Genomic DNA, 11,448 nt, shown 5'->3' with positions numbered 1-11,448 from the left:
TCATTCACCTTGTCCACCCATCGTCAGCAACCCCCTCCTCACCTACCTGGAGGGGACCACTGAAGGCATGATTCCAGGCCCTGGGCCAGGCAAGTCACCCGAAGGGCGCCTGCCCTGGGGGTCCGCAGGCAGTGGCTTCCTGGGGGGTGGGGGCTTGGTAGGCCCCTGAGACTGAGAGAGGGAAGACATGAGCTGGCTTGGTGCGCGTCGTGTTGCCCACCCCCATCGCACTGGTGCTGGGGAGCACCAGCTTGGGGTCAGCACCAGAAATCACCCTTGTCTCCAAACAAACCTGTCACCATTAAAGGAGCCACGGGGATATGTGCCGTCAGGCACAGAGGGGGGCATCTCGCCACGGCCACCAGCACCACAGCCCTAGGTGGGGGAAGAGGCTGTGCCCTTCTTTCCCCCCACTGTTACCTTCGGGCGCCTCACCACCGGGTCAGCGGGCAGAGGGCGCGTGGGGGGATTGGGTCGGTCAGCCAGCTCAGCCTGGACAGAGAGAGGGCAGTGGCTAAGTACAGCCAGGGGCAGTGGGCATGCACAAGTTCCCCAGAGGAGTTCAGAAAAACATGCAAAGGCAGCCGGGGGCAGGGGAGAATGGGGCATGCAGGGGACTTAGGTGTATGCCAGCAGATACATGCTTCAGCCTGAGGAAGGTGTGAGTCAGCCGCGGAATCCCTGACTGGCTGCAGTCCCGCCACTCACCACCAGATGGTGGTAGAAACCAAGGCAGGAGGCTCACCCTTTGCGGCTTCTGGGGCTCAGCCTTGGTCACCTAACGGAGAGCACCACTGGCAGGGAGCAGGGATGAGCACTGCAGTTGGGGACCAAGCCTCCCACCTATTCTGGGCCAGGGCGGGGCCCGGCCCAGATTTACCTGGAGTCTCTTGGGCACAGGGTCAGGCGGCAGCGGCCTGGAGGGGGGGGCCGGAAAGCCGAGAGCACTAACCTGCTGAGAGGCCAGAGGAGTGACAGGCACAGAGTGGGGAGGAGGGGCAGAAAGACAGATGAGGGCAGAGAGGGTTAGTGTCCAGGCAGGGGCAGCCAGGGCCCCAGGGGCATGGGAGCTGGCATGCAGTTATTCAGCTGCATGCAGAGGGGGACGAGCGGTGAAGTGGGCATGCAGGTCACCTCCACACACACATTCCTGTCGTCAGAGCCAGAGGACTCAGACCAGAGGCACTCACCAGCCCTTCTACACAGGTGACTGGGGCTTGTCAGCTCCTGGCACACTGAAGGCCCTTCAGGGCACCATCCCCCTTGCGCCCTACACGGGTCACTGTGAGAGGCTTCAACAGATTCACCTCTCAAAGCCATCAGCTAGGTGACGGCGCTCCCCACTCCAGGCTTAGCGGCTCTCGGCTGGCAGCCAGGGTGAGGGCAGATGGGAAGGCCGGCCTGACTCTTGACTCTGGGCAACGCTAGCCTTTCCCTGGGTCTAGACCCTTCGAAGCTCTGTCTCCCGACCATCAGCCACTTTGCCCAAGCTGGACGCCAGGCAAGGCCGGCCCCCTCTTCCTGGGGCATCCAGGACTCACCTTAGTGCCTGGCAACACCTGGGCCCTCTGGGGGGGTCCTGGCCGTTCAGGGGGACTGGATTGGGCTGCCCTGAGCATGAGGAAAGGCAGAGGGGTGAGGACCCCATCTCAGACCCTGTTGGCCACCCATCAGCCACCCCTGGGGGAGGTTAACCCTTTGTAGCCCTTTTGGAGATCAGCTTTGTGTGGGGGAGAAGTTGGTCAGCCTGAGGGAGGGACCCCTTACCCCGCACTGGAGCCCTGGGAGAAATGGTCCCAGCACCCCAGCTCTTCCACAGGGGGTCCACCTGAGAGGCGAAGAGTTATAGGGTGCATGTAGGGAAGGTGGTGATCAGCAAGTTCAGGGACTGGGGCTCAGAAGCAGTGGCAGGTGCCCAGGTAGGGCAAGCTTCAGAAATCTCCCTAGCTGAAGGACGTGGTTAGCAGGGAAGCGAGGCTTGTACCTGTATTGGCAGCTGGATCCCTTGAGCTGGCAAAGTCGCTGGCGCAGGCGGGCACGGTGCCAGTAACTGGCACCAAGTAGCACTAGGACCAGCAACAGCAGGAGGCTGAGGAGCAGCCCCGTGGTCAGGGAGCTGCTTGCTGTGGGGGGAGGCCGGGTTTAGATGTAGGCAGGGCTGAGGGCTCTATCCAGGAGGGAGCAGAGCCAGGGAGTGGAGAGAAGAGGTCAGAGAAGGCCAAGGGGCCAGGCAGAGGGCACTGGAAAGGATGAGCCCCTCTGCCCTCCCACTTGCCCTCTCCCAAGCTACCTCGGAGCTGTGTGGTGCAGTCCGGGGGTGCCCAGCCCTCCTCGCAGTGGCAGTGCCTGTTGCTGTCACAGACCTAGAAGGACAGGGTGAGCCATGATGGGCTCTGCGTTCTGGGACCATTTCCCTCCTTCAGTTTTTCAAGATCTCAGACTTTCCCAGGGGAAGGTGTGCTGGGGATGATGGGAAGAGAGAGCCAGCGCCCAGGAGAGGGGATCTTTATCCATAGCAGAGGAAATTGGGTCAGATGAACACTGTGGGGCATGTTCAGTATGCTAGGCACTGTGCTGGAGGCTTCCATACGCGCCGCCGGGTAACAGTGCCCAGGAATTGTGCATGATTACTATGCCTACTGATTTATTTATTTGGTACCGGGGAATGAACTCAGGGGCACTCAACTACTGAGCCACATCCCCAGCCCTTGTTTGTATTTGATTTAGAGACAGGGTCTCACTGAGTTGCTGAGCACCTCGCCATTGCTGAGGTTGGCTTTGAACTTGCGATCCTCCTGTCTCAGTCTCCCAAGCCTCTGGGATTATAGGCATGTGCCACCACGCCTGGCTTATTATGCCTAGTTGATGAATAGGAAATTGAGCTCAGAGAGGTCAATAACCTGCCCCAGTCACAAAGCTAGAAAGTGGCAGAGCAAAGATTGGAACCTAATAAATCATTCCTGTCCCTCGTTTTTTAGAGAGAGAGAGAGAGAGTGTGTGTGTGTGTGTGTGTGTGTGTTGGTCCTGGGGATCAAACCCAGGGCTGCTCTACCATTAGCTACATGCCAGTCCTTTTATTTTTTATTTTGAGACAGGGTTTCACTAAGTAGCTGAGGTTATCCTCAAACTTGCGATTCTCCTGACTCAGCCTCCCAAGTTGCTGGCTACAGCTGTGTGCCACTGTGCCCAGCGTAGATGTCTGTTTCCAGAGCCCTCATTCTCCCCGCTGGAGGCTCCCTTCTCCCCTTTAGCCAGCTTACCCCATGTCCATGGCATCTGCTTCGACACTCTTGTGCTCCTAGGAGATCCACAGGCTGGCATCGGTGGTCTAGACACACCTGCCCCAGAGGTGGAGAAGAGCAAAGATCACACTTCTCACAAAGCCTGATGAGGCCCGGGCCCAGCCAGGCTGAGGCCAACACCTTCTTTTACAAATGGAGAAACTGAGGCTCAGCAGGAAGACAAGACTTGCTCAACCCACAGTAAGAATGTGGTTTCTGTGCAGTCGGTGCCTTTTACACTGGTGGACAGTGAAGCCCAGACACTGCTTGTCCCTTCTGACCCATCTTGCCCACCCAGGCTGCTCACCAGGCCAGGGCCACAGGCTGTGCCCGGCAGAGTCAGGAGGGGTTGGGCCACGTCGTTGCCCAGGTCCAGGTGTACCCAGCTGCAGTTCAGTTGAGTCCCGTTGGCCTCCAGCGTCTCCCAGCGTAGCTCTTGGGCTAAGCCCAGGAGAGGCTGCGTCCTGCCCCCCTGGCACTGAAGCTGTCCACAAACGGCGTCTCTGAGGGTGGGAGAAAGGCAAGCCGGGTCAGGGAGTGGGGCGAAGGCACCCACAAACCCAGAGCAGGGGCCGGGTTTCCCCACTTACCGAGGGGTGCAGGGTATGTAGCTGCCATTGGCGCTTCGGCCACAGCTCCCATAAACGTTGCCCCGAGTATTGGCTGTTTGGAGGCAAAGTGGCGCGGCGGGCTGGGCCCCCGGTCCCCAGAGTGACTGGCACTGCTGGGCATAGGAGGCACAGCGCCCGTGGACACACACAGCCTGGCCACCAGCACAGGGCTCGCCGTCCCCCAGGCTGATGTCCGGGGGGCACTGAGGGCTGTCTCCTGGGCAGAACTCGGGCAAGTCACAGTCCCCTCTGCCAGGACGGCACTGCCAGCCGGCGGGGCGCAGCTGTGGAGGGCGGGTGAGCATCAGTGCAACTGGAAAAATCCAGCCAGGCCTGGGGATCAGAAGGACCCTTTTACCTGCCCCCTGCAGGTGAGCTCTGGGTAGCCAGTCTACACCTGGCAGTTCTTTTATTTTTTAGTACTGGAGATTTAACCCAGAGGTGCTTTACCACCGAGCCACATCCCCAGCCCTTTTTATGTCTTATTTGGAAACAGGGCCTCTCTAAGTTGCAGAGACTGACTTTGAACTCATGATCCTCCTGCCTGAGCCTCCCGAGTGGCTGGGATTGTAGGCATGTGCCACTGTGTCCGGCTTACCTGGCAGTTCTGACAACAGAGTCCGTCAGATGCACACTGTGCCCCTGGCCTCAGCTGGCAGGTGAAGTAATCACAACAGGGATCTGTGCAGTCCTGGGCAAGGGTACAGAGGGACCAAGCATCACAGCAGGTTGAGCCTGAGAGCCTACCCCCAACATCTCCCAGACAGCACACCCAGCAGCCTGCCCTAACCACCAGCAGGAGAGCTACAAGCCCGCGACCCATGGCCTGATCCTGCAGACAGGGAAGTCCCTTCAGAACCACAGAGGAACTCAGAAGGCAGGGAGAGGGCTAAGGAGCCAGGGCGAGGGCGCAGAAGTGAGTGGGCAAGGCTTTGGGTGAGGGGCTCACATCCGGGAAGCCACAGTCACACTGCTCGCCAGGGTCCACAAACATATTTCCGCAGAAGGGGGCCATAGGGGGCAGGCTGGGCAGCCGTTCAAAGAGGCAGCTGCCCATCCCCTGCAGGAGGGCTTTCTCCAGGGCCTGCCGGCTGCAGTTGCTGAAGTTCAGGCCTGGCAGGAAGCTGGGGAGGGGCAAGGAAGGTTGGGGCGGAGGACCCTCCCGGCCTCCCCCTCCCCCTCCCCCTCCGCATCCTGTGGCCACTCACTCGGTGGAGGCCTCCATGATGCAGCTCTTTGCTGGGGCTGGACCTGGACAGGGGCAGCTGCTCCCAGGTGAATCGTGGCCCAGGCCCAGGCTGTGGCCCAACTCATGGGCTATCGAGGAGGCGACTCCCAGGATGCTTATGGAGTGGTCCTGCCAGTGGGAAGGGGGCACCCCAGGTCAGGCCCTAGCCTGGCTCCCACACAGTGCCCAGCCCGCCCTGACTGCTCCTGTCCTCGCTGCATGGGCCTCTTGGGCACTCAGTGGGCATGGTCCCCCTCCTTAATTCTTCTGAAGTTCAGGCATGGGTGACCGGAAACTGGGGTTCAGCTCTGCCCCCCTGGAGGTCTCCTCTGTTCTTTGGGGCTCAGCAATCCCTTGGCTTTCCCCCTAGAAATGGGAAGACCTCATAGGTGTGGGCTGCACCTTGAAGTACTGGCCACAGGTGAGGGGCTGCCTTCCTGACAAGCAGAGGCTTCATCCTCCATGACTTTGAGGTTGGCCAACTTTGTAGGGGGGTCTCAGTGAATAATGGTTCATTATTATTTCAGTGAAAAATGGTTCCGTATTTGGGAAAAACTAAATTGGGAAAGGAGAAGAGACTTGTATATAACTCACCATGTTCACACCTCCTGAGAAGTCGGGAGAACAGATGGAGTTCTGAATGGCCATGCCCACCATGGGCCCAGAGAAAGAAATATCACTGTGGAACCAAGAGGTCAAGGGTCAGAGGTGATGCGGGGCACAGTGGTGCACGCCTGCAATCCCAACGGCTCAGGAGGCTGAGACAGGAGGGTCGCGAGTTCAAAGCCAGCCTCATCAACAGCAAGGCATTATGCAACTCAGTGAGACCCCGTCTCTAAATAAAATACAAAATAGGACTGGGGATGTGGCTCCGTGGTCGAGTGCCCCTGAGTTCAATCCCCGGTACCCACCCCCCACCAAAAAAATAATCAGAGACAGAAACCATGGGGGTCAGAGCTGCAGGACCTGAGGTATCAAGTTGAAAGGGTGTGACTTTGGCCAGGGTCACACTGAGCATGGGGGCTTACGTCACTAGTTGGGCACTGTCATGGGGCAGTCGAGGCAGCAAGTCTGTCCGGCGCCAGTGGAGGAAGTTTTCCAGAGTGATAGCTGGGTTTGGGCTCATCTCTATCAGGTCGTGCTGGGTCCAGGCCTCCAGGCCCACCAGTACCACCCGAACATTCAGGGGCTGGAAGAACTGGAGAAGAACTGAGGCTCAGAGGAGGTTTGCCACCGTCGGGGGCTGTGGGCTCCTGGCCAGCCCCGGACTCACCATGTCCAGCAGGAGGGCCACATCCAGTGTGCGGTTCAGCAGGCGCTGGAAGTCGGGATACCTCCTGACCTGTGGCCACGAGAAATTACCGTGAAAGATGGCAGGTGGCCGGAGGGCAGGGGAGACGGCAGAGGCCGGCAGGGGAGACGGCAGAGGCCGGCAGGCTCACCTCTGAATGGTCGGCCACAATCACCAGCTCGACAATCTTGGTCTCTGTTACCACGTCTCGCTTGTGCTGTGGACAGAAAGGAGGGTGCCTCGGGTCAATCTACTGGTAGCTCCAGGGCCAACCAAGCTGTGTCCACTCCCATCTTGTGGTTCCACTGAAGGGGGCAAAGAACCCCGCAGAGCCACAGAGGACAGAGACTTGCCTAAAGTAGACCAAGAAGTCGATTAGGAAGATGGGAGTACAGCCCTGCTTTTGTAGCTCTAAACTCAGTGCTTTTTTCAAAAAAACATTATTAAAAAACAAATAAATATTAGCCAGATGCAGTAGCATATGCCTGTAATCCCAGCTACTCAGGAGGCTGAGGCAGGAGGATTGTAAGTTCAAGGCTAGCCTCAGCAACTCAGCAAGGCCCTAAGCAATTTAGGGAGAACCTGTATCTAAATAAAAGCCAAAAAGGATTGGGGATGTGGCTCAGTGGTAAAGTGTCTCTGGGCTCAATCCCCAGTACCACATAAATACATACATGCTGGCACTATAAATGCTATAAATACCGACTGTGTGGTAATACCATTTGCCAAGCATGGTGCTAAGCTGTACATATATATGGAGATGGATGATAGACAGATTCATTTAATCTTCACAACAACTCTATAAAGCAAACATGTCAGGACCTGTTTTATGTTTTATTGCTGTCTGGTTGGTAACTGTGTATTTTCTATACCCAAGTGAGAGCTCTCTGTAAATGGAATCGTAACGAGTGGGGAGTTTGAGTTGAACACCTGCTTCTGGATCCTGGTGAGACCATTTCTTAGTGGTGAGGCCTTGGGCAATCACCTAACCCCTCTGAACCAGTTTCCTCCTTTACGGTAGAGCTCTTGCTACCTCCTAAAGTTGCTGGGAAGAGTAAGTGAAGCACTGTTCACAAAGTGCCTGGCATGTGGAAAGGGCTCCATCAGTAGAGCTGCCGGGAACAGAACTCTGGGGGGCTGGGGTCAGCCCTGAAGACACCCGAAGCCCAAGCCTTCTGCCATTCCTCCTTACCCGGCGAATATGGCGTTGTCCCAGGGGCTGCCCTGGTGGAGCCTGAGTGGGCACAGGGGTATTCCGGCTCAAGGCACAGATGTGGCCTGGCAAGCGAAGGTCTTGGATCCGGGAGATAATGGGAGGACCCTGAATGTCCCCAGGCCCCAGCTCCAAGACATAACTTCTCTCTGGGGACAGGACCACCAAGCCCCTAAGAAATGAAACAGAAGTGAGAGAAACTTTGAGCTCCAGGCCTGGTGTCCTCTTTCCTGTCAGGGACTCCAGCCACGGTACCTGAGCCCGGAGCAGGCGCACATGGAGACCCAGGAGCTGGTATGGCCTTGTACTCTGCCCTGATAGCAGCAGTTCTCCTGCAGCAGAGACACATCGGTGCCACTCTCAGGGAGGGTAGCACGGAACACAGAGGTCTTGACTTATTAACCAAGATGTCCAGGCTGCCACCCTCCAGTGCTTCCCCCCCTTCCTCATCCAGGCCAGAAACAGGGCACAGGAGGACCTGACTCACCAGAGTGTGTCCCTCACTGACTACCCGAGTGCCATCGGGCTGATACCATGCCAAGGTTGGGCGACCTGGGACTAAATCCCTGTGGAGTGAAGAAAAATGATGGCAGTGTCCAAGGTGTCTCACAGGATGGTACAGTGACAAGCAGAGGCCTAAGGCAGTAGAGTGGGGACTGGAGGGCCAGGCAGTGTCCCCAACTCCCACCTTCCCCGAGGGAGCAGAGTATAGGGGTTGACCCCCTGATTCTGTCAGGGTATCTGGGTTCCTCTCTAGTTTGTTTGTTTTGGTACCAGGGATCAAACCCAGGACACTTAACCCCTGAGCCACATCCCCAGATCTTTTTTATATTTTTATTTAGAGACAGGGTCTTACTGAGTTGCTTAGGGCCTCGATAAGTTGCTGAGGCTGGTTTTGAACTTGCAACCCTCCTGCCACTGCCTCCCGAACTGCTAGGATTATAGTCGTGTACCACTGTTGTCAGTCCCAATCTAGTTTTTGACACATACTAGCTGCATGATCTTAGGCAAGTTGTTGTTGTTGTTGTTGTTGTTGTTGTTATTATTATTAGGTACCAGGGATTGAACTCAGGGACTCTTAACCACTGAGTCCTTTTTTATATTTTATTTAGAGATAGGGTTACACTGAGTTGCTTAGTGCCCTGCTAAGTTGCTGAGGCTCACTTTGAACTCGTGATCCTCCTGCTTCAGCTTCCTGAGCCGCTGGGATTATAGGCTTGTGCCACCATGCCCGGCTTAGGCAAGTTATTTAACCTCTCTGTGCTTTGACTTCCTCATATGTAAAATGAGGACAATTCAGGGTGGTTTTGAGGACCCACGAGTGCAGACACTTAGTGTCTGGCACATGGTAAATGCTGCACAAGTAGTTCCGTGTGATTATTATCATCCTGCCGGTTTACCTGTTCTGCAGCAGCTCCAGGATGTAACTGTCACCGTCCAGCTCCACTTTGATCTTCATGGACTTAGACAGACCAGTCTGTGGGTACCAGAAAACATGTCATCTTCTTAGCCCTTCCCATGACGCCTACCATCTCTAGCCAGAAAACCTCAAGCCGTCAGGAGGGCACCAATGATTAGGTCACTGGTGGGGGGGATCCCAAGGGAGGGACCAGGAAGCCCTGCCTGGCCTGGGGCATTGTTCTGGGGGTTTGTGTGGGGAGGTCAAGGAAGGTATCTAAGCCGCCCCTTCTCGGCTTCCTGCCCAGAGAGGAAGCATCACTGAGGACCCAGCACAGGCCTCAGCCCTTCCTCTGACTCAGCTTTAGAATGGAGGGGAAGGCGGGGGGGGGGGTGAAGCCCTTACCCTTTCCAAATTCCCCCACTGAGAAAACTGACAACATGAGACAAAATAAGCAAGTTTGGCTTCAGAAATTCCCTCAGGAGACGGTTGCATTGGGTGGAGCTGAGGCAGACAGATGTGCATAGAGGGAAAAAGGAGATAAGTGAAGCCAGGTGTTGGGGTGTGGTGGGGGAGGGAGTGGGACCTGCAGTGGACCTGCTACAATGAGGTCACTTACTGGCTCCTCAGCCAAGCTTTGGTCCTGAGACACCTGATGATGCTGGGGTCGGATGGGGTGTATGTTTGTTAGAGGATGCTCACCTGAAACACCTCTGCTAGGCCAATAGGGGCCTTGTCCTGAAGGATCTGGGGCTCTGAGGGCCCACTCGGGGCCCTCTCTGGTCTGGCCTGCTGTTCCTCCATGAAACCTGCAGGGTTTCCCAGGAGAGGGCTGAGGGAGTCCTTACCCAGACCCACCAGCTCCCAGCACACCAAGGCCCTCTGTGTCCCAAGGGCTGTCGCACTGCACACCGGAACTTAGAGAAAAATAGTGGGGGGGAGGGTGCCTCCTCTCCAGATGAGCGCTTGCCACCCACCAACCCATACACCAGTCCCAGAGAAAGAAGTTCAGCCTGTCCAGCCTGTGGCCCCTCCTTGTCCCCCTCTGGCCAATCCCTGGTTCTCCCAGGGACCCTCCCCTGTTCCCACTTCTTCCCCTACCCCCGCCACACACCACCGCTGTCCAGAACGCCCTCTTTGGACTAGGCGAAGCCTTGTGGCAGGATGCCCACTCGCCCTCCCCTTCCTTCACATTGGCAATGTCGGGAACGCCCATTTCTGGGTGAGCAGTGCAAACACCCTGGCCTCCCTGAACACCCCTCATGTCCAGTCTGACACACCCGCTCCCCACAGCCTCCGCTTCCTCCCGCAGCATCCCCCCTCCCAATGGCCCTCTGTCCTCCGGACACTCCACCCCCGCCTGCCCTCTCGGCCCCCGGCCCAAGGCAGCAGTGGGAAGTGAAAGTTCCAAGGAGGAGTTGGTGTCCAGCCTCTTTCCTGGCCAGTGCTCCCCTCTCCTGGCTCCTCCCGGCCCCTCCCGCTCAGACTGGCTTCTGGTGGCAACAGCACCAGGGTGACGGGTGCCTGAAGCCCAGGCCTGGGATGAGGGACTGGTAAGGATCCTCTTTACTAAACCCCACGCACCGTGCCCACTCGTCAGCCTGGCACTGGGTGGAACTGTCAGCTAGGCCCCAGAAGAGCGAAGACGTCAGTCCTGGGGAGGAGCGACCCTTTTCCATGATCCCCAGGGGGGCACTGGGAGGGCCCCTCGGTGCCTGTATCTGAGTCGGAAAGTGTTTGCTGGGACATCGGGACATCGCCAAGGACGACCGGGCGGGGGACCCCAGCATCACTCCTCCTCTCTGCCCTCCATCGCCAAGTCACGGGGCCCTAGGCCCGGGACAGCCAACCAGGCAGGCCGCTCTCGGGCTGGTCTCTGCGGCTGACCCTAGCACTCGGAAGCCTCCAGATTTCCCTGAACCTCTTCCCCGTCCGCCCCTCGACCTATTCCTGGTGGAGGACTCACCTATATTTGGGAGCGGCCAGGAAGGCAGAGGGCTGCCGGCGCCCAGGAGCCCCAGGGCCCAGAGCAGCGCCAGCCGCATGGCAGCGGCGCCCCCGGCCCGGCGAGGGCAGCAGGTGCGGGACCGCGCGCGGAGGGACCGCGGCGGCCGGGTCTGCTCGCTGCGCCCACACGAGCCGCACGGCCACCAGGCCCCGCCTCGCCCCCTCCCTCCCGGCCGCGAGCCAGGCTCCGCCCGAGGCCCCGCCCTCCGCGAGGCCCCGCCCCCGTCTCGCGGGGTCCCACAGCAGCCGGGCCCCGCCCCCGGCGACGGCTCCGCCCCCGCCGCTCAGCTGAGCCGCAGCTGTGCCGGGAGCCGGGTCTGGTCCGCGCTGCCCTCCCGCGCTCCGGCCGGCGCCCGGCACCTCCTTAGGACCCTCGCCTCAGGTCCGTGGCCCGGCCCCGTGGGGGTCAAGAGGGTAG

At 58.4% G+C, this 11,448-nt stretch overlaps 1 protein-coding gene across 3 annotated transcripts; it reads right to left on the bottom strand.

Annotated features, from left to right (window-relative positions):
* Nucleotides 1-46: 46 nt before the first annotated feature.
* ADAM15 (ADAM metallopeptidase domain 15) lies at nt 47-11,205 on the bottom strand. 3 transcript variants are annotated; one of them, XR_014023471.1, is made up of 22 exons: nt 10,990-11,205; nt 9,726-9,832; nt 9,025-9,101; nt 8,112-8,190; nt 7,880-7,956; nt 7,604-7,796; nt 6,563-6,628; nt 6,394-6,462; nt 6,149-6,318; nt 5,715-5,799; nt 5,101-5,249; nt 4,842-5,016; nt 4,491-4,583; nt 3,872-4,176; nt 3,589-3,784; nt 3,261-3,338; nt 2,291-2,363; nt 1,985-2,123; nt 1,542-1,611; nt 881-955; nt 293-492; nt 47-171 (listed from the first exon to the last, which is right to left on the bottom strand). XR_014023471.1 is itself a non-coding variant. In XM_081305521.1 (21 exons), the coding sequence occupies exons 1-21, from the start codon at nt 11,066-11,068 to the stop codon at nt 376-378; spliced, it is 2,472 nt and encodes an 823-aa protein (XP_081161647.1). In that variant the 5' UTR covers nt 11,069-11,205; the 3' UTR covers nt 189-375. The 3 variants fall into 3 exon arrangements, 2 of the variants coding, with proteins under 2 accessions (XP_081161647.1, XP_081161648.1); XM_081305521.1 differs by lacking the exon at nt 47-171 and having other exon boundaries at nt 189-492; XM_081305522.1 differs by lacking the exons at nt 47-171; nt 881-955 and having other exon boundaries at nt 189-492; nt 10,990-11,204.
* Nucleotides 11,206-11,448: the final 243 nt, after the last annotated feature.

This window comes from Spermophilus citellus (genome assembly GCF_964194105.1).
Source record: "Spermophilus citellus genome assembly, chromosome: 9".
In the NCBI taxonomy this organism is placed as follows: domain Eukaryota; kingdom Metazoa; phylum Chordata; class Mammalia; order Rodentia; family Sciuridae; genus Spermophilus; species Spermophilus citellus.
Note: the sequence above shows the minus strand (reverse complement) of the source record. Positions and strands in the feature narration are given on the sequence as shown.